This window comes from Aotus nancymaae, unplaced genomic scaffold (assembly GCF_030222135.1).
Source record: "Aotus nancymaae isolate 86718 unplaced genomic scaffold, 86718_ANA_hifiasm-v0.15.2.pri h1tg000022l_1, whole genome shotgun sequence".
Classification (NCBI taxonomy): Eukaryota; Metazoa; Chordata; class Mammalia; order Primates; family Aotidae; genus Aotus; species Aotus nancymaae.
This window is the reverse complement of record NW_026988435.1, coordinates 42,379,665-42,407,335: the sequence shown is the minus strand read 5'-3', so window position 1 is coordinate 42,407,335 and position 27,671 is coordinate 42,379,665. Positions and strand designations below refer to the sequence as shown.

General features: G+C 39.9%; 1 protein-coding gene across 2 annotated transcripts in view; it reads right to left on the bottom strand.

The window, feature by feature from the left end:
• The window catches only part of SH3BGR (SH3 domain binding glutamate rich protein), a 62,356-nt gene that overhangs the window by 9,428 nt on the left and 25,257 nt on the right, over positions 1–27,671 (bottom strand). For both annotated transcript variants that reach the window (XM_012445232.3, XM_012445224.2), the window contains exons 3-5: positions 17,200–17,280; positions 7,686–7,760; positions 5,992–6,081 (exon numbers count right to left, since the gene is read on the bottom strand). In XM_012445232.3, the coding sequence (XP_012300655.1) occupies positions 5,992–6,081; positions 7,686–7,760; positions 17,200–17,280 (246 nt within the window). The remainder of the gene's footprint in view (positions 1–5,991; positions 6,082–7,685; positions 7,761–17,199; positions 17,281–27,671) is intronic.

Here is a 27,671-nt window from a genome sequence, read left to right as displayed (position 1 = left end):
ACCCAGCTAATTTTCTGTATTTTTAGTAGAGACAGGGTTCCACCATGCTGGCCAGGCTGGTCAAACTCCTGACCTTCAGGCGATTCACCCACTTCAGCCTACCAAAGTGCTGGGATCACAGGTGTGAGACACTACGCCCAGCCCCTAGCACTCTTTAACAACATTTTAATTGACCTTAATTTCTTAAAAGATATGTTAAGCAGGGAAAGTAATTGCTCAGAGAAGGTATAAAAATACTTAGCCTTGAAAGGACAAGTAAGCCTGGAAGAACTTTGGATATTACCATCACAAGCTCTCCCAGAACATAAGCTCTGTGGGAGCAGTGACTCTGTCATTTTCCTTGCTCCCTCCACAGTTTATGGAATCCTGCCTGGCATGTGGCAGCACTCAATCTGTCCATAAAATGTTGAATGAATGCATTTACGTAACGCTACTCCAGCTCAGCTTCAAATCCCCCTTAGAATGAGGTGGGATATATTTGTTTTAAAAATAATGGCTGGTGTGGTGGCACATGCCTGTAAACCCAACAGTTTAGGAGGCTGAGGAGGGAGGATCACTTGAGGCCAGAAGTTTGAGACCAGCCTGGTCAACACAGCAAGACCCCATCTCTACAAAAAGTATAAAAATTAGGTGGGTGTGGTGGCCTGCATCTATGTCTCAGCTACTCAGGAGGCTGATGTGGAAGGATAACTCAAGCCTACTATGATTGTGCCACTGCACTCCAGCCTGGGTGATAGACTGAGACTCTGTCTCTAAAAAAATAAAAGGCTGGGTACAGTGGCTCACACTTGTAATCCCAGTACTTTGGTAGGCTGAGGTGGGTGAATCAAATCAGGAGTTCTAGACCAGCCAAGCCAACACAGTGAAACTCTGTCTCTAAAAATATAAAAATTAGCTGGGCATGGTGGTGGGCACCTGTAATCCTAGCTACTCGGGAGACTGAGGAAGAAGAATCGCTTGAACCCAGGAGGTGGAGGTTGCAGTGAGCCAAGATCCTGCCACTGCATTCCAGCCTGGGCAACAGAGCAAGACTCTGTCTTGGAAAAATAAATAAATAAATAAATAAACCTAAATAAATAAATAAAAATAATTAACTTCCAACCTTGGCTCATAGAATTATAAAGTATTGGAATTAGGCATATCTTTAAGGTCATCTATGTAAAATGCTTGAATTGACTTTCATAGTTGGCAAGTAATTATATTCACAAAGCATTTTTTTAAGATAATTATAATCACCTGGTCAATTAAGCCAAGATCTCACATAATTATCATTTGAGGAAGCATACACCTTAAAGTAATTTCACCTTGTTTTTCAGAGAAAGCCAGAAGAAAGAAACCTCAGAAGTGGGAAGTCTTAGAACCTTCCACAGCAGCTATTTTTGTTGGAAACTTGGCCAGAAAAGCAGACTGCAGAGGTAGTGCGTGGCCAGAACTAAGGACAGGTGTCAGTGGTGTTGAGTGCCAGGCAGCGTTCAGTGGGGACAGGTGGCAGGCGTGGGGGATAGCAAAGGGCTGGCCCAGCGTGACCTGCAAGGGCAGCCAGCCTCAGAGCAGCTGGAGAGGAGAGGACAGAGCCAGAGTCCTCTTGAGCTTCAGGCACTCCAGGGACCCAGCCTGAGAGACCCATGACTCCTCCCACAAACCTATACCAATGTTTGCCCCTTGAAACTTTTCTCAAGACTGCTATTGGGGGAAGCCAAGAGGGGTGATTACAGTCCATAATCATGTTGTCTGTCAAGCAAGGGCCCTATGACTTTCAGACAGGATGACAGGTTGACAAAACATACAATTTTAAATAATTGTATATCAAAAACACAAACCAAACCTGCACAAGGTGCCAACATTTCCAGTATTTTCTAAAGTTCTCATGATGTCCCAGCCTGCAATTTGTTTCTTAGAGAATGCCCAGAAGCTGAACTGACTTTCTGTTTTCCTCCTTTACTCCTGAGGCAACGGTTCCTTAGCCCCTCACCCCTCCCCTGGGTCATGAGGCCAGCAGGCTCCATGAGTTCCCCTATTTCCTAAAGTTACAGGTAAGATCTTCCTAGGGATGAAGGAATGGTCTTTCCAGTGTTCACCCTCCTGACCTCCCAAGTCCTCCTGCCTCAATCCATTACCAAGGAGAGAACTGACATCTTGGCATCTTGTGTTTAAGAACCCTGGAGGTTGGGGAGGTGGTCCTATCATTAAAGAAGATAACAGTTTTTGTTTCCATTTCTGTTGACTGTTTTAATCAATGTCAAACATTAGGTAAATATTCCTTTCCAATAAATGGAATTGTAGGAGTGCCTACAAGTGTGTGTTGAGTGTGCATGTTTAATAGCAGAGATCAGATGAGCATGCCCCTGACTTAGGCACTTACCTGGTTTATCACTCAACATTACCAGGTGCTGGAGAAAGGTTTTTGCTTGTTTTATGTTCTTACTGCACACATTACAATTGTTTTTAACACACAAATGAAGGCAGGTTTTTTAAAAAGGTAGAAACTTGGTCTGGTTTGTCATCTAGTTACAGAAACGCACCAACGGGTCGCATTTCTGGTTTCATTATTGTACTAAAGCCAGATGAGATGTCAACCCTTGGGGAAACTGGGTGAAGGGCACACAAGACTCTTATTATTCTTTAAACTTCCTGTGAGTCTATAGCTATTTCAGAATAAAATGTTTAAAACCGTTTTCATTCCTTCTCATGAGCATGGCTGAAAGCCAGGATATGAATTGTGACTTGTTCTTTGTGCTACACAAAGCTGAGGGGTGGAGAGGTCAGAGTGAGAGTTATTTTCTCTTCCCACGTGCCACCTATTTGTTCTGGCTTTCCACCCCCAAGGAAGAAAGTGTAGGCTTGGCTTTCAAAACCCTAGGCTAATGGGGTGATAAAGCTAGGTGGTCCCCGAAAAAAAAAGAGCTTGGGGCTCGAGCTTGGAATTGGCAAGACAGAGGTGGCCAGACTGGGGAGGAAAGAAGGGTTTTCCAGGAGGGATATTGCCCAGGCCCTGCTCACACACAGAAACAGAGTCAGGGACTGCTGGGGCATTTCAGTAGCACCAGTCACTCTGCACAGGCAGCAGCGTCCATGGTCAGAAGGCCAGCACTGTGACAGGCCGGTCTGTGTCCAGCCAGAGCAGAGGGCCTGGCCCGTGCCAAAAGACAGCAGAAACACCACTGCAGACAAATAACCAGCACCCATTCCCTGCCCAGTCACCACTAACGACCCCAGATGGCTGTGAGACCCTCAGGAGGGCAGGGTCTTCAAAACACCCCCACCCAGCTAGAAGCTCCTGCCAGCCATGAGGTGGGGACATGGAGCAGAGAGAGGGACTTTAAAGAAATAAAGGAAGGTGACATTCCTGGCCCGGAAGTCTTAGGAACCAAATGTGGACCCATTTGTGGACCCATAATATTCTAAACATTATATCCAACACAGCATGTTGGTTAAGGAGGGAAGCCCAGGGGAGAGCCACAGTCTAACCACAGTGAGCCAAGAGGAGAAAAAGAAGTCACCTCAAGATGCTTTCAACAGAGCCAGGAGTTTTAAAGCCTTGGATTTATCTGAGGTGTCATACTCACGTGAAACTACGAGGATGTGTCTTGTACTTTCAAAATCAATGTTCAAGACACACAGAACTCCTCCTTGTCTTTCTGATTCCCTACCAGCCTATCTGTGCCTGGGGTGCCCTGGGAGGAGTGATGCCCTTACAAATAGCCCACGATATCCTCCCAGCTCAGCTTTTTTTTTTTTTTTTTTTTTTTTAAGACAGGGGTCTGACTCTATCACCCAGGCTGGAGTGCAGTGGTGCACTCTCAGTTCACTGCAACCTCCGCCTCCTGGGTTCAAACAATCCTCCCACCTCAGCTTCCCAAATAGCTGGGACTATAGGCATGTACCACTACACCCAGCTAATTTTGAATTTTTAGTAGAGACAGGATTTTATCATGTTGGCCAGGCCGGTCTGAAACTCTTGACCTCAAGTCATCTGCCCACTTCGGCCTTCCAAAGTGCAGGGATTATAGGTGTGAGGCACGCCCCAGACCCATCTCAGCTTTTAACAACAAACCAAAGACCATCAAAACAAACCAGTAGGTTCTTGAAGCACAAAATGCAAGCATCCTAAATATCTAAGCAGTGTTTGTCTCCTTTTTAAATTTTAACGTTCAGCCTATTTTCACATATACTCAAGAAGGTTAATCATGTTTTTACATCATTTTTCATCAGTTTACTGACAATCATGTGGGGGTTTTCTCACTTAATTGAATTAAAGTAAGTCAAAGAGCAGGTGTTGGTTTTCAAATGGGAAAACGTCAAAATCCATCTTTCTGTAGAATAAATAGTATTAAAGAGTTGAAAAGTGAGTTGGATAATATGATGTTAGTAATATAGCCATCTAAAATAAAAATATTTTTCACTTATGGTCATTTCTTCATCATAGCCCACACAACAATAACAAAAATGATTTTTTAATTCTCATCAGGATTCACAAGATTGTAATTTACTTTGTCAAGGACTCACAATTTTAAAAAGTAGTAACAAAGAGAACATCCAAGCTGGGTGACTCATCACTTCATAGAACCAACCCACCCCAGTGCCTGAGAAGCTGAAGCAAAGCCCACCCTGGCTACAGGAGGTAGGATCTGATTATAAAAATGCTACCTTCCTTCTGGTCTCATGGGAGAAAGGGGCTAGGTATAATGCTTTTCACCTTTGTCTCTGTGTCTTAAAAGAAGCAAACTCAACATCAAAGTATTAATCAATATGACTTTAAGGGTACATTAGGCAACTCATGCAAAGTTCAAATTGTGAAACATTTTTTAATTAAAAGATAATGAAATTGTCACTATATTTAATTTTTAAAGTATTATTTAGGCTGCCATGAAACACCATCTAACTTCTAGGTTAAGATTGAAGATTTGTCTTTCTTTAAAACAAAAACTTCAGAATTGTAATATCAACATTTTGAAATAGCAGTCTACTTCAAATATAAGTCTATTATATATCAGGGAAGTTCCTGCCCTAGCCCCTCCTAATTTAAATTCTTTAAGGTAAAGACAAATCAATGCCCAGCCCCACATCCCTTTTCCCATAGTGTGGATGGGGGTCTTAGCCCTTTTCTAGCTACATTCTATCTGCTGAATGAGGGTCCAACTCATGTAAAAGCTCTCGCACCTCTCCTGGAATAAATAAATTAGCAAACCATCAGAGTTTAAAAAACAGTCTTTGCTACAACTGACCCAATGGAGAAGGCTTCTGAGATTCTCCTCCAAGGAGGCCCAGACCCATGCTTGCGCCCCATTCCCAGCCCCACCAGGCTCCTTCCTTGGCACCTGGCTTCCCAGCACGTTTTCAGAACTCCTTGAATAAGTGGCCCATCCCGTCCCCCATCATCTCAGCTTGGCACTCACAGAACCACAGTCTCCCCCAACACTGCCCACTCCTTATCCGCTGCTTCTACATGGGAACCCCTTTAGAATTAATAGTGTGACTTCACCAGGATCTGCTATTTTCCTAACTGAACTTATGTTAACTGAGTGTCAGTTTCCCTCCCCAAGGAGTTCCTGTTATCTTCAAGTTCCTGTTGTCTTGCCCCAGATATACTGCACCCCCTTAGCTCTGTTTCCCCACTGGGCAGGGCTCCTGGGTGGCTGTAAGCTAGGAGTCTGTCGTTAATCATGACCAAGCAGAAAGGTCCTTTGTTTATAAAGAGCATGCACCTAACCTAGCCATAACAACACCACAGCAAATTCTCCAAGCCTTGACTAGCCGGCTCCCTCCAGGCCCAGGTTCAGGCTCCTTCCTTTGTCTTCCCTTTAGACTCTGCACCGGGACCCCAGTGCTGAACACATCAGTGGAAACTACCTGCTTCCTCCCTGGCTGAACTCTCAGCTTCTCACTCTTTCTCATTGCTTGTGCCCAGAGTCAAGTTGTACAAGCCCTGTAAAAGTCTCTATTGAACAGCAGTGAATCCAGTCAAACTGCTGTGAAAAAGTGAACACTCACATTCTTCTCCTGGGCTTCAGAGAGATTGCCCGCATCTTCACTGCCCTCTTTTTGTGCCTCAGTTTCTTCTTCTTCGGCCTTCTCTGATCCCTGGTCACAAAGGAAACCCAGGATATGAGCTCCCCACAAAAAAAAAAAAAAATAAGCCACACATCCTGTGGCTTTCTTATTTAGACACATGGTATATAAATGAAGCAAACACAGACTGCCCATTCATTAGGTCACTTAGCAACTAGAGCATAGGATCTCTAAACCACAAAATGTTGACTGGGATAAGTCAAAGATCCAACCTATGTGCATTGCAGGGCAACAAACTGTCTAAGTGAGGAGCTTCAATTCACCCACTTCAGGCTGATGAGGAGAAATTCAAAGAATTCTTTCTTTACACAGTGTTTTCTATCACTTGTATGGATGGAGGCTTGTAATTTTAGAGATTAAAAATTAAGAAGATAGATAAGGTAGATATATAAAGTAGACAGGTAAACATACATAGATGGATATATGGATGGATGCTTGGATGGATGAATGGATGGATGGATGGATGGATGGATGGATGGATGGATAATGTAAAGAGACAGATATGTAAACAAACGGATGGAAGGACGAATGGGTGGATGGATGGACAGATGGATAGGCAGGTAGGCAGATGGATGGATGGATGGATGGATGGATGGATGGATGGATATGGATGGATGGATGGATGGATGATGGACAGATGGATGATGGACAGATGGATGATGGATATGGATGGATGGATGATGGATGGATGGATGATGGATATGGATGGATGGATGGATGATGGATATGGATGGATGGATGATGGATGGATGGATATGGATGGATGGATGGATGGATGATGGATGGATGATGGACGGATGGATGATGGATGGATGGATATGAATGGATGGATGATGGACAGATGGATGATGGATATGGATGGATGGATATGGATGGATGGATGGATGATGGATATGGATGGATGATGGATGGATGGATGATGGATGGATGGATGGATGATGGATGGATGGATGGATGATGGACAGATGGATGATGGATAGATGACGGATATGGATGGATAGATGGATGATATGGTTAGGCTTTGTGTCCCCACTCAAATCTCATCTTGAATTATAATTCCCATAATCACCATAATCCCCACATGTCGAGAGAGACCAGTGGAGGTAACTGAATCATGGGGCAGTTTCCCCCATGCTGTTCTTGTGATAGTGAGTGAGTTCTGACAAGATCTGATGGTTTTATAAGAGGTGCTTCCCTCCTCTTCATTTGGCATTTCTCCTTCCTGCTACCTTGTGAAGAAGGTGCCTTGCTTCCCCTTCACCTTCTGCCATGATCGTATAAGTTTCCTGAGACTTCCCCAGTTATGCTGAACTGTGAGTCAACTAAACCTCTTTCCTTTATAAATTACCCAGTCTTGGGCAGTTCTTTATAGCAGTATGAAAGTAGACTAATACAGATGGATAGATACAGATGATAGATGGATAGATAATAGATAGATGATAGATGGATGGGGAGATGGGGAGAGGGGGAGAGAGAGAGAGAGAGTAGGACCAGAGAGAGAGAGAGAGAGAGAGAGAGAGAGAGAGAGACAGATTAGGACCAGGTAGACATTCTTGAGGAAATAGACACTCGAGGAAACTGACATGGGGAATACGGCTTAAGACACCAGTGCTTACCTCTGTGGTGCTGGGTGCCTCTCCCACTACATCACCATTGGGAAGGGACGATGCTTCTTCGGGTGATTTTGTCACCTGCATTATGTAAAGTGAGAGTGTTTGAGAATTTTCTTGAGGACAATAGCTTGCATTTCAATGTCTTAACTATTCAAACTATATTTGTCTTCATCCTTCATTTTATCTTCACTAAGTAGGGAGGGCAGTCATTACCACCCACACTTCAGAGACAGGAAAATAAAGGCAGAAAATGTCACATTGTGAGTTAGGGGAAGAACTAGGTCTACACCTCCTCCCTGATGCTCTTTTAATTTACAAAATGGGTCCCAGCCTTTTAAAATATCAGGATATTTTTAATTACAGAGGTACTGCAAGCTCGTGGGAGCAAATTAAGTCATATATACACCCTCCAATCTCACCCTCCTGTGATAATCAGTATTAAAAATGTGATAGGGTACCTCTGTATCCTAATACATAAAGACTATTTTAGGGTGGAATTGGTTATCATTTTTCTTTTGTTTTTGTGGTTTTGAAACAGAAATAGGAACACAGTATGCACGACTTCATTTCTAGCCCAATGTACCATGGACATTTGTCCAGGTTAATTCATATGATCCTATTGAATCATTCTTTTTAACATCTGCTTCATATTAAATATATAATAATTTATTCAAGCACTCGCCAATCAATGCGTGCTCCAAATGTTTGTTTGTTTCTTCCACTACAAAGAACACCATACTAAACTGAATAAAATGTGAGGTTATTCTTATTCATTTTCAAAAAGGTGGCAGCAATTCATATCCCCACAGCAATATTTGAATGTCCCCTTCTCCTTTATCCTCATAACCAGTGAAGATGTTTGTTATTTCTAATGTTTACTAATATGTTGAGGAGAAAATAGAATTTCATTTTCTGTTTCATTTATATGTTTCTCATTATTGGAAACAGGGCATATTTTTCATAAATTTTTAGCTATTTCTATTTCCTCTTCAGATAACTGTCTTCATAGGTTTTGTCCATTTTATTTGATGTTTTCTTTTTTGTAGACATTGCAGTGAATGCACTGATCATTTTTACTTGAGTTGTTTGTCCTTTATCATCAATTTTTAGAGTATCTTTCTATATTAGAAATTTTAGCCCTTTGTTATGTTACAAATGTTTTTCTCCAGTCTACAGTTTTACAGATTTTGTTGTATTTTTTTGTTTTTAGTCTTTATATGAACAAATTTATCTAATTTTTATTTTCTAAAATATACTTCTATCACTTTATATTGTTATTAATATCTAGAGCTTTAATCCATCTGGAATTTACTCTAGCGTATGATGTAGAGTCGATGTCTACATTTGTTTTCTTCTAGATAGATGGCAAATTATGCCTGTATTATATATAAACCATCATTTCCCATTGAATTAAGATTATGTATTTGCCATCTATTATAATATATATATAAATTGCTGTTTCTATGCTATCCTATATATAAATACTGATACAAATGAAAATTAAAATTAAAATATTTTATATAAACATATAAATATATTTCTCAGATATACATATAAAGTATGTATTAGTTCCAAGGCCAATATACTACTACTTTTATCACTGTATATTATAGGGTAGCTTATAGGGTATATTTTAATATCTGGAAAGTCAAGTTGTTACACAAAGTCTTTTTCAAAATTTTCTTGGCTCCTCTCAGACATTTACTATTCTGAATACATTTTAAGATAATGTTTCTTAGTTCCAAAAGTTAAAAAATAGGATTCTGATTTAAATAGCACTAAACATTTATAAATTTAGAAATTTTCATTCCTTATTGTTAAATCATTCCAACCAGGAACACTGCAGGTTTTTTCTTCAATATTTGTCAGTGTCCTTCAGAATAAAATTAATTTGTTCTTCATAGAGTCCCTGTATGTTTCTTGATAAATTTATTCCTAAACATTTTATAGACTATCACTATCATTAATGGGATATTTTTCCTTCTTACATTTTAACTTACTACGTATAATTATTGATGTAAACAAAACCTACAAATGTTTGCATATTTTTCTTTCATCTAGAAACTTAATAAACTATCTTATCAATTCTAATGAATTTCATTGGAGTTTTAAAGATTTCTAGGCATGCAATTATATCATATGCAAATGAAGATAATTTTTAAATTTTATCTATGTCATATACATAAGACTTATTACATGTTATTACATTATTACAATAACTACAGCTCTTAAAACAATGCTTAATAATTTGGTGATGATAGGCATGCCTATCTTGCTTCTAATTTTAATAGAAATGCTTCAGTATTGCATGGTTCATTATGATACTTATAATTGCCTTCTGATAAATGTATTTTATATCTGAAGTTGTTTCCTTCTACTTATATTTTAATCCATTCTTAACTAGAAATATCTGATAAATTATATCAAATACCTTTTTGGCATTTATAGGTGCAATCATATGGTTTTTCTCCATTAATCAGTTCACGTAATGAATTATGGCAACTGAATAAATTGTTTGATGATGGTAAATTATCTTTAATTCACTTCTGAATATATTTTGCTAATATTTTATTTAGACTTTTGAGAAAGGGCATGGTGGCTTAAATATGCAATCCCAACACTTTGGAGGCCTAGGTGGGAGGATCACTTGAGGCCAAGAGTTCGAGACTAGCCTGGGCAACATAGCAAGATCCTTTCTCTAAAAAAAAAATTTTTATTAGCAAGACATGGTGATGTATGCCCATAGTACCAGCTACTTGGGAACCTAAGACAAGAGGACTGCCTGAGCCCAGGAGTCTGAGGCTGCAGTGAGTCATGATTATATTGCTTCTCAGCCTTTTGGCTAAGATCAAGAGCCATGATTATGCCACTGCACTCCCGCCTGGGTGACAGACCAAGATCCTTACTCAAAAAAAAAACCTTAAACTTTTACACTCTGATTCATAACTGAGATTGATCTTGGTACAACTGAAAGTATCCTACTAAGTAATAGGATAGCTGCTACTAGAAACATAGAGTTTGCTGTTCGAGTCCAACAAAGTAAATGCCTGCTAAAACAAACACAATAGTCAATGTTTTTCAGCAGAATATAACAAAATACAAAACCTTTACAACATGAGACTCACTATATTCAAGATACCATCCAAAATACTTAACATACAAGGAACCAGGAAAATGTTACTCATTCTCAAGAGAAATAATAACCAATGAAGACCAACACAGAAAAGACCTGGATGCTGTAATTTGCAGACAAGGATTTTAAAGTAGCTAATAAAACTATGCTCAAAGATGTAAAGGCAAACATGCTTTCAATGAATGAACAATTGACATTCTCAATAGAAAAATAGAAATTATAAAAATCAAAGAAGTGTAATATTTCAGAATTGAAAAATACAATATATGAAATAAAAAATTTACTGAACTGGATGCAGAATGCAGAATGAAAATGACAAAGAAAAAATAAGTGAACTTAAAATAAATTAATAGAAATTATCCAATATGAAGACCAAAGAAAAACAAGACTGAAAAAAATTTTTAGCTTTAGGAAAATGTGTAATAATAACAGAAGATTTAACATATACGTAATTAGAATGCCAGAAGGGAAAATAAAAACAAATGGGGAAGAAATAATATTCAAAAATAAAATGGTTGAAAATTTTCTAAATTTGGTAAATGATAGACAGATTCAAGACTCTCAGAAAAATCCCAATAATAATAAGTACACAAAAAAATCATATGTAAGTATGTCATAATCAAATGGCTGGAGACCAAAGATAAAATGAGTCTTAAAAGCACCCAGAGAAAAAAGATATACTACCTACAGGAAACAAGGATTCAAATTATTTTCTTTTTTTTTTTTTTTTTTAAAGAAAGAAAAAAGAATGAAGAAGAGGAAGAAAAAGGAAGAGAAAGAGAGAAAGAGAATGGGAGTATTGCTTTCTTGCCCAGGCTAGAATGCAATTTAGTAATGGGTATTGCACTTTTATACCAATAATTATACTTAATGATGTAGACAGGAAGGAATAAGGGAAGAAAATAAACAAGCAGCCAACCAATATTTCATTTAAACCTATGAAATGCTATGCGATTACTGAGGAGTGATTTACTTCCAATTATGTAGTCACTTTTGGAATAGGTGTGAGGTGGTAATGTATGTTTTGTGTATTTGAAGTAGAGAGTTCTATACATGTTTATTAAGTTTACTTGTTCTGGATCTGAGTTCAAGTCCTGGATGTCCTTGTTAATTTTCTGTCTCGTTGATCTATAAAATCGTTAGCTCTTCTTGTTACATTGATCCTTTTGCCATTATGTAATGTCCTTTCCCTCTTTTGATCTTTATTGCTTTAAAGTCTACTTTATCAGAGGTGAGAGTTGCATCTCCTGCTTTTTGTTTATTTGTTTATTTTTACTCTCTGGTTGGTTGGTAAATCTTCCTCCTTCTCTTTGTTTTGAGTCCTTGTGTATTGTTGCATGTGAGATGGGTCTGGATGCAGCATACCGATGGGTTTTGGCTTTTTATCCAATTAGAATATATATAAGTTTAATACTGCCATTTGATGCTAGCTGGCTGTTTTGCCCATTAGTTGGTGTACACTTTTTATTGTGTTAATGCTCTTTGCTTTTTGATATATTTTTGGAAAGGCTGATATTGGTTGTTCCTTTATATGTATAGTGCTTCTTTCAGAAGCTCTTGTAAAGCAGGTCTGGTGGTGGTGAAGTCTCTAAGTACTTGTTTGTTCGCAAAAGATTTAATTTTTCCTTTGCTCATAAAGCTTAATTTGGCTGGATATGAAATTCTGGGTTGAAAGTTCTTTTCTTTAAGGATATTAAATATTGGTCCCCACTCTTTTCTGGCTTGCAGGGTTTCTGCTGAGAGATCTGCTGTAAGTCTGATAGGTTTCCCTTTATGGGTAACCTGACCTTTCTCTCTGGCTGCCCTTAGTATTTTCTCCTTCATTTCAACCCTAATAAATCTGGCAATTATGTGCCTTGGGGTTGGTCTTCTTGAAGAATATCTTTGTGGTGTTCTCTGTATTACCTGGAGTTGAATATTACCCTGCCTTGCTAGGTTGGGAAAGTTTTCCTGAATGATATCTTGAAGAGTATTTTCCAACTTGGATTCATTCTCTTCGTCACATTCAGGTACACCTATCAAACGTAAATTAGCTCTTTTCACATAGTCCCATATTTCCTGGAGACTTTGCTCATTCCTTTTTATCCATTTTTCTCCAATCTTGTCTTCTCATTTCATTTCACTGAGCTGGTCCTCGACTTCTAATATCCTTTCTTCTGCTTGATCAATTCGACTGTTTAAACTTGTGCATACTTCGCGAAGTTCTCGTGTTGTGTTTTTCAGCTCCATCAATTCACTTATATTCCTCTCTAAATTGTCCATTCTCATTAGCATTTCGTCAAACCTTTTTTCAAGGTTCTTAGTTTCTTTGCATTGGGTTAGAACAAGTTCTTCTAATTCACAGAAGTTTCTTATCACCCACATTTTGAAGCCTGCTTCTGATAATGGAACACACTCGTTCTCCATTAAGCCTTGTTCCGTTATTGATGAGGAATTGCGATCCTCTGTAGAGAGAGAGGCATTCTGATTTTGAGTATTCTCTGCCTTTTTAGGCTGGTTTCTTCTCTTCATTATATATTTATCCCTCTGTCGTCTTTGTAATTACCGACTTTCTAACTAGGTCTCTGAGCGGACGTCCAACTTTTGATTCCCAGAGCCGAAATCTGAGCAATCCACTGCGCCGGCCAAAACAGCGGTGTTAAGATTGATGGTGCTTTTCTGCCTGGGAATCTCCGGACTCTGCACCTAGAACTGCTGCGCTAAGGCGCCAGCAAAACCACCGTACTGGCCACAAGAGTCGCTCTGGTGACCCGTGGGGCTCCTCCACTGGGAATCTCTTGGTCCGTGAGCAACAAATATTCGTCTGAAAGTGTGGTGTCCTCTCGTTCTCTGTGCTTTCACTGGGAGCTACGTGCCTGAGCTGCTAGTGATCAGCCATCTTGGATCCCTCTAACTCAAATTATTTTCATGTCTCATCAGAAACTATGGAGACCAGAAGGCAGAAGGAAAAAAATACATCCAAGATGCTGAAAGGAAAAAAATCTATCAACTAAGAATTTTACATCCAGTGAAATATCAAGAATGAAAGTAAAATAAAGATACTTCAGATAAAAGAAACCTAAAGAACTCATCGCCAGCAGACCTGCGTTACAAAACAATGCTAAAGGACTAAAGGAAGTTCTTTGGGCTGAAAGAAAATGGCACCAGATGGAAACTTCACTCTCCACAAGGCATCAGAAATTTAAAAGTCTGTGTAAACACAAAAGATTACCTCCAACTTAAAAAAAAAAAAAAGACTGTTCAATAGGAACACTACATAGTAGAGTTGATAGTATATGGAAATGTGATACACATGATAGTATAGCATAAAGATGGGAAACGGTCAATGGATACATGTGTTTCTACATATTACATAAGTGTTATAACATTAAGTCCAAACAGATGAGATATTAAGAATATATATTATATACCTAGAAAATCCTAAGACTCCTACAAAAAGCTCTAAGAACTAATAAAAGAATTCAGCAAAGTTTCCAGATACGAAATTAATGTACACAAATCAGTAGCTCTCCTACTGATTGTTGGTCACCAACAGTAACCAAACATCAAATCAAGACCTCAACTACTTTTACAATACCTGCAAAAAAATAAAATACTTAGGAACATCTATTTATTAATCTATTTATTAAACATCTATTAATCTATTTATAAAACATCTGGGCTTGAGCCCAGAAGTTCAAGACTAGTGTGGGCAACATAGTAAATAAATTAATTAGTTAAAAAAAATTTTTTTGAGATGGAGTCTCGCTCTGTCTACCTGGAGTGCAATGGCGTGATCTTGGCTCACTGTAACCTCCACCTTCCAAGTTCAAGCCACTCTCCTGTCTCAGCCTCCCAAGTAGCTGGGACTATAGGTGCCCACCACCACACCTGGCTAATTTTTTTTGTGTGTGTATTTTTAGTAGAGACAGGGTTCCACCATATTGGTCAGGCTGGTCTCGAACTCCTGACCTCAGTGATCCACCTGCCTCAGCCACCCAAAGTGCTGGGATTACAGGCATGAGCCACCGTGCCTGGCCAAAAAATTTTTTAAAAATGTATGGAACATCAACTTTATGGAATGTTATACAAAATATTTAATGACCATTATGACACCATAAAAGCATAAACATTTATGATACAATAATAAGTAAAAATTAAAAATATAGGAATAAGTCAATTGTGATACATCAACATGATAGAATATCAGACAAGTTTTAAATGATCATTATGAAGCCTATAGCCACATGAAGAAAAGATTCTAATGCTATAAAAAAAGGAATGAAAAACATAAAAAGATATTGCAAAGGGAAGAAATAAGGAAAACATGATTCCTGGAACTTGTGGTGAACAGAAAGAAAATGTATTTTTCTACTACCCTCTCCCCCTTCTGTTTACTGAGTCTCTTGGTGAAGACAGTAGCTTTGTCTAAGAATTTAATCTATAAAAGATTAAAGAAAAAGTCATTTCAGAGTTTTGCCACATTATTATTGACCAAGAAGAGAAAATTCCCTTTTGTTTAGACAACCCCCAGTGGGCCTTGTGAAAACTAGACTCTCCCCTCCTACCACCCTCTGGTCTGGGGTCTGGAAGAAGGAGATTAGGAAGTAGCAGGAATATGGAAGATGTCTACTGAAAGATAAAGAACTTGGATTAAGAAGAGAGATTGAGCTTGGGTAAACAAGGGAGATGGGGAACTTTCCAGAACAGAAGAAGGGGATTAGGAAGTAGCAGGAATATGAGAGATGTCTATTCAAAGATAGAGAACTTGGGTTAAGAAGAGAGATTGAGCTGGGGTAAACAAGAGAGATGGGGGAACTTTCCAGAACACAGGGAGGAGAGAGGAAGCTAGGGAACTGGCAGCAAGCACGGACTCAAGGGACTCTGCCCAAATTTCCAGTAGTGAGAAGGAGTTTTAAAAAGCCAGGACTATAGGTGTGAGCCACTGTGTCCAGCATAATAGTTTTTCACTATGCTTATATTTTTGAACCTGTGGTTGCTCACTATTTTTAATTAGAAATAACTCTGCACTGGTTGTCACCATGAAATAGTATTCTTTATTTTGGAATATTTCCTTAGGATAAATTCCCATTAGCTTTTTAAAACAATGATGTCTGCCATTTTCTCTTTCCCTTTGTGGGAAAATTCCCCCAAAATCATTGTCTATGCATAGTCCTTCCCTCTCACTACCAGTCCTCCTTACACCACTCTGTCTGGACCACATGCATCTGCCTCTACCTCGCCTCAGAAACTACTTCTGTCATGGCCTCCAATAACTTCCATGTCATCAAAGCCAGTAGTCACCTTTATGGCCTCACCTGACTCAATCTCTCAGCAGCATTTGTCATAACTAACATCACCCTCTTCTGTAAAGAGCTGAGCTCCTCCTGGGCTTCCATAACACCACGCGCCCCTGATCTCCTCCTGCCTTCCCCACTCTCCATCTTAGCCTCCTTAACTGCTCTCACCTTCCATCTTCCAGCCAACTTTAAACTTGAAGCCCCACCCCTACCCCCACTCTGGTCTCCCTTCTGTCAATTCTCTCATTACTTTGTTTCACCCACTTTTCACGACTTCAGCTCCATCTACATGCTTGCAGCTTCCACGTGTGCATCTCCAACCAGATTTCGCAGAGACACAGGTCAGCATGCAACTGCCTACCTCACTTCATCACTCAGCTGTCTCATTCAAACTTAATTTCCCCTGTATGGCCCTCTCTCAGAGCAGAATCTAACACACACTGGTTAGAAGTCATCATGGAATCCATCCCTATCCACATTCAATCCATCAGCAAGTCTTAGCAATTCTCGTGAATTAAACGTACACACAAGTCAAATTCATGGTACTGGCTTTATTAGCATAATTCTCTAATTATACATAATCAAAGATGAGACATCACTAGAAGAAAAAAACTTGATAAAACTTACCTTGTTCTTGAATCGAGATCTTACTTGTCCCATTTTTCTGAGACCAAAATGCAGTTTAGTTCATTTAAATAGAAATAAACCATAAGGACATATATCATTATGAAATTAACTCACATAAAGCTATATGAGAAGTCAATTCAAAACAAAAGAATTGTATAAACACAACCTAGGAGCTCAAATGCTTATATATTTAATGAATGCACTCAAGATTATTCAAAGTAATGATATTTCCTAACTTCGGTGTTATAAAATTTGCCATAACAAGGTGAAAACAGCATAAACATGAAAAGCATAATTTTGGAACTTTTTTTTAGTAAAAACTGCATTATCTCTATGTATAGGATTTCATCAGAATAAGAAGTGTATAAAAATCACATTAATTTAAAGATCATCATTTATTAAGCAGTCTTAGATGCTGATTTCTATCTTTATTTGGTATTATCTATATTGATCCCCAAAGGAGTTTGCGCAAACTTACCTTTGAGTCTGGAGGAGGAGCCAAGCCAAGGAAGGAATAAATAATATTCTCTTCTTTTGCAGAGAAGAAAGAGTCAAAATCCTTGAAGCAAAGAAAAAGAAAGTTTAAAACGACTGCATACTTTTGAGCAAGTTTATTTACAGAAACTGATCTTTTTTATTTATTAGTCATTAAGTTAGGAGCTCACACACAAAGTCATCCCAGTTTGCTTTGTCAAAGATGACTAACCTCCAAAGTTAAGAAATCTAACCATGAACTTTACATTTGTGGGGTTTTTTTGTTGTTGTTTTGTTTTTTGAGATAGAATCTCGCTCTGTTGCCCAGGCTGCAGTGCAGTGGCGTGACTTTATCTCATTAAAACCTCTGCCTCTCAGGTTCAAGGGATTCTCCTGCCTCAGCCTCCCGAGTACCTGGGACTACAGGCACGTGCCACCACACCCAGCTAATTTTTTGTATTTTTAGTAGAGATGAGGTTTCACCATGTTGGCCAAGATGGTCTCAATCTCTTGACCTCATGATCTGCCTGCCTCGGCCTCCCAAAGTGCTGGGATTAGAGGCGTGAGCCATGGCGTCTGGCCCCTACATTTGTTTTTATACACTTTCATTGTGCCTGTATACCATAGCAAGAACTCGTGCGTGCGCTCACACACACACACGCACACACACAACCTATCCATGCTCAGGAATTGCTGACAAGACCCAAATACACATAGTAAATGGTTTTTCCAAGTTTCACACCATTAGCTAGTTTACTTATAATCTGGCCCTATGTATTTGGTCCCTGATCAGCTGAGACTAAGATGACACAGGCTATCTGTACTGCAGTTAAAGTAGCTCTAAGGGAGCAGATGCATCTCAGGCCCTCTCAATATGACTTAGAAGGTGGTTGTTTTGGCAAAATGCAAACAACTGGAGTGATCTGAAACTTTGTAGTGGATTGAAATCTGATGCTCAGTGAAGCTCCCACCCCACTCCAGATCCCACCAGGGCCAGTCCTTCACCAGGCAGGTCCAGCCCTAAACCAACTTCCCAGTAATGCAGCTGTCAATAGCTTAGAAGAGTTTCAATTTTTATAACTAAAACATAAAAGATATTCCCCCAGACTACTATATTACTGCCAATCTTTGTCATCAGGGCCTTGATGCAATTTCAACAGTGTTGCCAAAAGGCTCACAAAGTCACAGGCATTTGTCCTACTTAACAGGGAAACACACAAACCAACTTAGTTGTTCTTTGCCTACCCTACTCTTAGTGTATGTTAAAAAGCATAAAACCAGCCAGGCGTGGTGGCTCATGCCTCTAATCTCAGCACTTTGGGAGGCCAAGGTGGGAGGACCCCTTGAACCCATAAGTTCAAAGCTAGCCTGAGCAACATTTCTACCAAACATACAAAAATTAGATGGGCATGGTGGCACACACCTGTGGTCTCAGCTACTTGGGAGGCTGAGGTGGGAGGATCTCTTGAGCCTGGCAGATCAAGGCTGCAGTGAGCCGTGATTGTGCCACTACACTCTAGCCTGGGAAACAGAGCAATTCCCTGTCTCTCTCTCTCTCACACACACACACACATAAACACACACCGAAACACACACACACACACACACACACACACACACACACACGAAGCTTAAAACCAAATACAGGTCACAGTTATTGGGAAAAAATACTATGTATTCCTGTGTGTTATTTTTATTCAAAGCTTTACTGTTTTCCTATCCATTGCCTCAAGTCTCTCAGTGATTAATTTTATTCTTTTATACTGAATACACGTTTGGAAGTTGCCTCAAATCTTAGTTGAAAGGAATATTAAGGCCGGGCGTGGTGGCTCACGCCTATAATCCCAGCACTTTGGGAGGCCGAGGCGGGTGGATCAAGAGGTCGAGAGATCGAGACCATCCTGGTCCACATGGTGAAACCCCGTCTCTGCTAAAAATACAAAAAAATTAGCTGGGCGTGGTGGCGCACGCCTGTAATCCCAGCTACTCGGGAGGCTGAGGCAGGAGTATTGCCTGAACCCAGGAGGCGGAGGTTGCGGTGAGCCGAGATCGCGCCATTGCACTCCAGCCTGGGTAACAAGAGCGAAACTCCGTCTCAAAAAAAAAGAAAAAAAAAAAAAAAAGAAAGGAATATTAACATCACAAGTAAGTGCAGGAACTTTGGTATCAGAAATTCTGATTGATTCCCAGAGTACATTCTTACTAAGCATTGTTAAAAGATGACATCAGATAATGCGCTAATAGTAGTAGTGGTATTAAGCTGATGAAATGTAATAAAGTAAATCTATACTACTTCCCAAAAATTCCATATATAAAGTTCTGAAAACTTTAGTTGGCCAACTCTAGATTTCAAGGTTTTAGAAGCTATTAGAAAACAATGGTTTTCTTAAGTTGAGTGAATTATCTTTTGCTTCAATTTAAGACCAAATACCTTCTGCAGAATTTCAAAAGGCTGAAGAACAATTCGTCATTATCTTTGACTTGATGCTACCAAATATATGTAGAAAATAGTGAACATAAAATGGGTTTTCAACTTGCAGTTCTGCTACTACGGCAGATTAGAGGCCCTGAGAAGCTGTCTCAAAAAAATTTCTTAACCAAATCAAGAAAACAAAGAATAAATACACTGCTGAACTGGCATAAAAGACTCTGACCAGTGAGAGCATGAATCCTGAGAGTAAGCACACACCAAAGCCACCATTCATGCTGAGAGTTTCTGACACACACAGGACACCTTTATGATCACTTTGATGCTGGAAGAGGAAAAAGGGGGAAGTAGATAAAGCCTAGAGCCTAGTCAAGGTGGGGAGTTTCATAAAGCACACACATACCACAACTCCAGAGCGTTCTGCCTTCAAAGTAAATGTGAATGGGAAATAACCCTGCCACACAGAACAGAACGGCAGGAAACTTCCCTTATTCAACTTTGCTACTAAGTGGAGGGGAAAATATTCTTCTCTGAGAATATATAACCACAAGTAGAATTCATGAGAGGCTGAAGTTCAAATTCCCATGCCATGTGTGATACTGAAAAAATCTTAAAAGGAAATCTGAGTTTAAGATGTGTCTAAGTTTGATATAGCTCTAAGAAAACTAGCAGAAATAAACTCCAGGCCTCAAAGAACATCCACAGCTGTGATTTGAATGTGTCCCCCAAAAAGCATGTGTTGGAAACTTAACCCCCGCTGCAACTACAGCAGTGTTGGGAGGTGGGGCATAAAGGGAGCTGTTGAGGCCATGAGGGGGCCATCCTCATGAACTGATTAATGATATTTATGGAAAGGCTTGAGGCTGTGAGTTAAATCTCTCCCTTTCTCTTGCTGCTGTGATGCCTTCAGCCATGTTATGACGCAGCCAGAAATCCATGATCGGACACTGCCCCTTAATCTTAGACTTTCTACCTCCAGAGCCATGAGCCAAATAAACTTCTATTGTTTATAAACTACCCAGTCTGTGGTACTCTGTTATAGCAGCACAAAACAGACTAATACAGACACAAATATAGTTTTTAAAAATGAGCAGTTTGAAGTCAAAAGTCACAATATAAATAAGGGAATAAAAAGACCACATGAGTGAGAGCAAGAAGAAATAACAGAAAGTGAAATTTGAAATCAGAATCAGATATTGGAATTATCAGGCCAAGAATATAAAATAGTTATATTTAATACATTTAATGAAATCAAAGAGAAACTTGAAAACAGAATAAATATCTATAGAGAACAATCAAGTAAATTTAGAAAAGAATCAAAAGAACTCCTGAAAATAAAAGATGTAACAGCTGAACTGTAAAACCCAATATGTGGATTAAACAAACACACATGAAGAGAAAATTAGCTAATTGGAAGATGCAATCAAAGAAATCATCCAGGCTGGGTATGGTGGCTCATGCCTGCAATCCCAGCACTGAAGAGGCAGAGAAGGGAGGACTGTTTGAGCCCACAAGACCAGCCTAGGCAACATAGAGAGACTCTGTCTCTATTTTAAAAAATAATAATAAATGAATAAATAAATAATCTAGAGAGGAAAAAAGAGATGAAAAATGTGGAATAAATATTCTTGTATGAAAACAGTATGAGAAAGTCTAACAAATGTCTTATAGGAGCTCTTGGAGAAGCAAATAGAGATAATAGGGGAAAACCTAAACTCAGGGACATAATTGCTAAAGATTTTCTTTTTTTAATTTAATTTTTTGAGACAAGGTCTCATTATGCTGCCCAAGCTGGTCTTGAACATCTGGGCTTATGCAATCGTCCCACTTCAGCCTCCCAAAGTGCTAGGATTACAGGCATGCACCATCTTGCCTGGCCAATTACTAATAATTTTCTAGACTTATTAAAAGATAACAACCCTTAATCTCAGGAAACCCAATAAATAATTCTAAGCTAGATAAATAAAAATAACCAAACCTAGATACATCGTAGATAAATATTATTAAAAGCAGCCAGAGAGAAAGAGGAAGAATAAGAGGAGGAATAGGAAGAAAAAAAGGAAGAGAAAGAAGAAGAAAAGAAGAAAGGATAAATAGAAGGAGAAAGGGAGGTAGGAAAAGAAAAAGGAAAAGAGAAAGTTTCCCAATAAAAGAACAGCAATGAGACTGACAGCTGACTTCTCAATAGTAACATAGAGGCCAGGTGAAAGTAAAATAATAATTTCAATGTGTTTAGAAAAAACAACCATCGGAGGGGGTTTTCAAGATGGCCGATTAGGAGGCAGTCGGGATCGCAGCTCCGAAAGAAGGCGCAGAGGGTGAGTGGACGCCGCATTTCCAGACAGATTTTTACTGACCACAGACCAGGGGATTAACAGGAGGAAGAGCCACACGGGTCACCAGCGCCGCTGGTTTGAGCGGAGCGGCGCGCCGCTCAGCCTACGCCCTGAGGTGGGGGGCGGCGGATCCACGTACAGAGCGAGAGAGACTGAATCACCTCTGAGCCAGCAAGGGGAGCTGAAGCAGGGATTCAAGCCAGGACACTCCCGGGAAAGGGCGCGCCACGAATCTCAGAGCCGCTGCTTTGACTGATGCAGCGGCTCACAGGGCAGCGGATTTTTACTGCCCACAGACCAGGAGATTCACAGGTGGCGAAGGTCCACGGGTTGCCAGCGCCGTTGGTTGGACTGGCGCGGCTGCTCTGCCTGCACCCGAGGCAGGGAGCAGCGGCCCCTTGTGCAGAGTGAGCGAGACCGGATCCCCTCTGGGCAAGCAAGGGGAGCTGAGGCAGGGACTCAACCCAAGAGTTTCCTGGGCAAAGAGGACGCCTCCGGAAACACGGCTGAACACGGGACGGTCCAGCTCTGTGGAGGAGGGGCGTCACCCACCGGGAAACACCCTGCAGTTCCCAGGACAATTTGCCCACAGCAGCTCAACGAAGCCTCTGCAGGCTGAGTGTGACTAGGCTGCCACCTTGTGGGCAGGGAAAACCATTGCAACAGCAGAAAATCATAACGCCCTAAATCCCTGGGACAGACCACCTAGGGGGAAGAAAAGGGGGTTTATGAGTTCAGCTACTACAGCAACTACAAAGTCGATAGGTGGATAAATCCACAAAGATGGGAAGAAACCAGCGCAAAAAGGATGAAAACACCCAAAACCAGAACACCTCTCCTCCTACAAGGGAGCACAACTCCTCACCAGCAAGGGAACAAGACTGGATGGAGAATGAGCGTGATGAAATGACAGAATCAGCTTTCCGAAAGTGGATAATAAGAAACTTCCGTGAGCTAAAAGAACATGTTCTAACCCAATGCAAAGAAACTAAGAACCTTGAAAAAAGACTTGACGAAATGTTAACGAGAATGGACAACTTAGAGAGGAATATGAGCGAATTGATGGAGCTGAAAAACACAACACGAGAACTTCGTGAAGCATGCACAAGTTTCAACAGCCGAATTGACCAAGCAGAAGAAAGGATATCAGAGGTCGAAGATCAACTCAATGAAATAAAACGAGAAGGCAAGATTAGAGAAAACAGGGTAAAAAGGAATGAACAGAGTCAACAAGAAATATGGGACTATGTGAAAAGACCTAATCTACGTTTGATAGGTGTACCTGAATGTGACGAAGAGAATGCATCCAAGCTGGAAAATACTCTTCAGGATATTATCCAGGAAAACTTCCCCAACCTAGCAAGGCAGGCCAATATTCAAGTCCAGGAAATACAGAGAACACCACAAAGATATTCCTCTAGAAGAGCAACCCCAAGGCACATAATCGTCAGATTCGCCAGGGTTGAAATGAAGGAGAAAATACTAAGGGCAGCCAGAGAGAAAGGTCGGGTTACCCACAAAGGGAAGCCCATCAGACTTACAGCAGATCTCTCAGCAGAAACCCTACAGGCCAGAAGGGAGTGGGGGCCGATATTCAACATCCTTAAAGAAAAGAACTTTCAACCCAGAATTTCATATCCAGCCAAACTAAGCTTCATAAGTGAAGGAAAAATAAAATCCTTTGAGAACAAGCAAGCACTCAGAGATTTCATCATCACCAGACCAGCTTTACAAGAGCTCCTGAAGGAGGCACTACACATAGAAAAAAACAACCAGTACCAGCCACTCCAAAAATGCACGAAATGGTAAAGAGCATCAACACAATGAAGAATCTGCATCAACCAATGGGCAAAACAGCCAGCTAGCATCAAAATGACAGGATCAAATTCACACATAACAATATTAACCCTAAATGTAAACGGACTAAATGCCCCAATCAAAAGACACAGATTGGCAAATTGGATAAAAAGCCAAAACCCATCAGTGTGCTGTATCCAGGAAACCCACCTCACAAGCAAGGATACACAAAGGCTCAAAATAAAGGGATGGAGGAAGATTTACCAAGCAAATGGAGAACAAAAAAAAGCAGGAGTTGCAATTCTCATCTCTGATAAAATAGACTTTAAAGCAACAAAGATCAAAAGAGACAAAGAAGGACATTACATAATGGTAAAAGGATCAATGCAACAAGAAGAGCTAACGATCCTAAATATATATGCACCCAATACAGGAGCACCCAGATACATAAGGCAAGTTCTTAAAGACTTACAAAGAGACCTAGACTCCCACACAATAATAGTGGGAGACTTCAACACCCCATTGTCAATATTAGACAGATCAACAAGACAGAAAATTAACAAGGATATCCAGGATTTGAACTCAGACCTGGACCAAGCAAACCTAATAGACATTTGCAGAACTCTCTACCCCAAATCCACAGAATATACATTCTTCTCAGCACCACATCACACCTACTCTAAAATTGACCACATAATTGGAAGTAAATCACTCCTCAGCAAATGCAAAAGAACGGAAACCATAACAAACAGTCTCTCAGACCACAGTGCAATCAAGTTAGAACTCAGAATTCAGAAGCCAACCCAGAACCGCACAGCCTCATGGAAATTGAACAACTTTCTCCTGAATGTTGACTGGATAAACACTGAAATGAAGGCAGAAATAAAGATGTTCTTTGAAACCAACGAGAACGAAGACACCACATACCAGAATCTCTGGGACACATTTAAAGCAGTCTCTAGAGGAAAATATATAGCAATAGGTGCCCACATGAGAAGAAAGGAGAGATCTAAAATTGACACTCTATCGTCAAAATTGAAAGAGCTAGAGGAGCAAGATCAAAAAAATCCAAAACCTAGCAGAAGACAAGAAATAACTAAGATCAAAGCAGAATTGAAGGAGATAGAGACACGAAAAACCCTTCAAAAAATCAATAAATCCAGGAGCTGGTTTTTTGAAAAGATCAACAAAATAGACAGACCACTAGCCAGACTAATAAAAAAGAAAAGAGAGAATAACCAAATAGATGCAGTAAAAAATGATAAAGGGGATATCACCACAGATGCCAGAGAAATTCAAACCATCATCAGAGATTATTACAAACAACTCTATGCACATAAACTAGAAAACCTGGAAGAAATGGATAAATTCCTGGACAGTTGCCTCCTCCCAAGCCTAAACCAGGAAGAAGTCGAAACCCTGAATAGACCAATAACAAGGTCTGAAGTCGAGGCAGCAATAAAGAGCCTACCACCCAAAAAAAGCCCAGGTCCAGATGGGTTCACAGCCGAATTCTACCAGACATACAAAGAGGAACTGGTACCATTCCTACTGAAACTATTTCAAATAATCCAAAAAGAAGGAATCCTTCCCAAATCATTTTATGAGACCAACATCATCCTAATACCAAAACCCGGCAGAGACTCAACAAGAAAAGAAAATTACAGGCCAATATCCATGATGAACATAGATGCAAAAATCTTCAATAAAATACTGGCAAGCCGATTGCAACAGCACATCAAAAAGCTTATCCACCATGATCAAGTAGGATTCATCCCGGGGATGCAAGGCTGGTTCAATATACGCAAGTCTATAAATGTAATTCACCACATAAACAGAACCAAAGACAAAAACCACATGATTATCTCAATTGATGCAGAGAAGGCCTTCGACAAAATTCAACAGCCCTTTATGCTAAAAACTCTCAATAAACTAGGTATCGACGGAACGTACCTCAAAATAATAAAAGCTATTTATGACAAACCAACAGCCAATATCATACTGAATGGGCAAAAACTGGAAGCATTCCCTTTGAAATCGGGCACTAGACAAGGATGCCCTCTCTCACCACTCCTGTTCAATATAGTACTGGAAGTTCTAGCCAGAGCAATCAGACAAGAAAAAGAAATAAAGGGTATTCAATTAGGAAAGGAGGAAGTCAAATTGTCTCTATTTGCAGATGACATGATTGTATATCTAGAAGACCCTATCATCTCAGCCCAAAATCTCCTGAAACTGATAAGCAACTTCAGCAAAGTCTCAGGATACAAAATCAATGTGCAAAAATCACAAGCATTCCTATACACCAATAATAGACTTAAAGAGAGCCAAATCAAGAACGAACTGCCATTCACAATTGCTACAAAGAGAATAAAATACCTAGGAATACAACTAACAAGGAACGTAAAGGACCTCTTCAAGGAGAACTACAAACCACTGCTCAACGAAATAAGAGAGGACACAAACAGATGGAGAAACATTCCATGTTCATGGTTAGGAAGAATTAATATCGTGAAAATGGCCATACTGCCCAAAGTAATTTACAGATTCAACGCTATCCCCATCAAGCTACCAATGACCTTCTTCACAGAACTGGAAAAAACCACCTTAAACTTCATATGGAACCAAAAGAGAGCCCGCATAGCCAAGTCAATTCTAAGCAAAAAGAACAAAGCAGGAGGCATCACACTACCGGACTTCAAACTCTACTACAAGGCTACGGTAATCAAAACAGCATGGTACTGGTACCAAAACAGAGATATAGACCAATGGAACAGAACAGAGGCGTCGGAGGCGACACAACATATCTACAACCACCCGATCTTTGACAAACCTGATAAAAACAAGCAATGGGGAAAGGATTCCCTGTTCAATAAGTGGTGTTGGGAAAACTGGCTAACCATATGCAGAAAGCAGAAACTCGACCCCTTCCTGACACCTTACACTAAAATTGACTCCAGATGGATTAAAGACTTAAACATAAGGCCTAACACCATAAAAACACTAGAAGGAAACCTAGGCAAAACCATTCAGGACATAGGCGTAGGCAAGGACTTTATGACCAAAACACCAAAAGCATTGGCAACAAAAGCCAAAATAGACAAATGGGACCTAATCAAACTCCACAGCTTCTGCACGGCAAAAGAAACAGTCAATAGAGTGAATCGGCAACCAACAGAATGGGAAAAAATTTTTGCAGCCTACCCATCTGACAAAGGGCTGATATCCAGAATTTACAACGAGCTAAAAAAGATTTACAAGAAAAAAACAAACAAGCCCATTCAAAAATGGGCGAAGGATATGAACAGATACTTTACAAAAGAAGACATACAAGAGGCCAACAAACATATGAAAAAATGCTCATCATCACTGGTCATTAGAGAAATGCAAATCAAAACTACATTGAGATACCATCTCACACCAGTTAGAATGGCGATCATTAAAAAATCTGGAGAAAATAGATGCTGGAGAGGATGTGGAGAAATAGGAACACTTTTACACTGTTGGTGGGAGTGTAAATTAGTTCAACCACTGTGGAAAACAGTGTGGCGATTCCTCAAGGACCTAGAAATAGAAATTCCATTTGACCCAGCAATCCCATTACTGGGCATATATCCAAAGGATTATAAATCGTTCTACTATAAGGACACATGCACACGAATGTTCATTGCAGCACAGTTTACAATAGCAAAGACCTGGAACCAACCCAAATGCCCATCGATGATAGACTGGACAGGAAAAATGTGGCACATATACACCATGGAATATTATGCAGCCATTAAAAATGAGGAGTTCGCGTCCTTTGTAGGGACATGGATGAACCTGGAAACCATCATTCTCAGCAAACTGACACAAGAACACAAAACCAAACACCACATGTTCTCACTCATAGGAGGGTGTTGAACAAGGAGAACA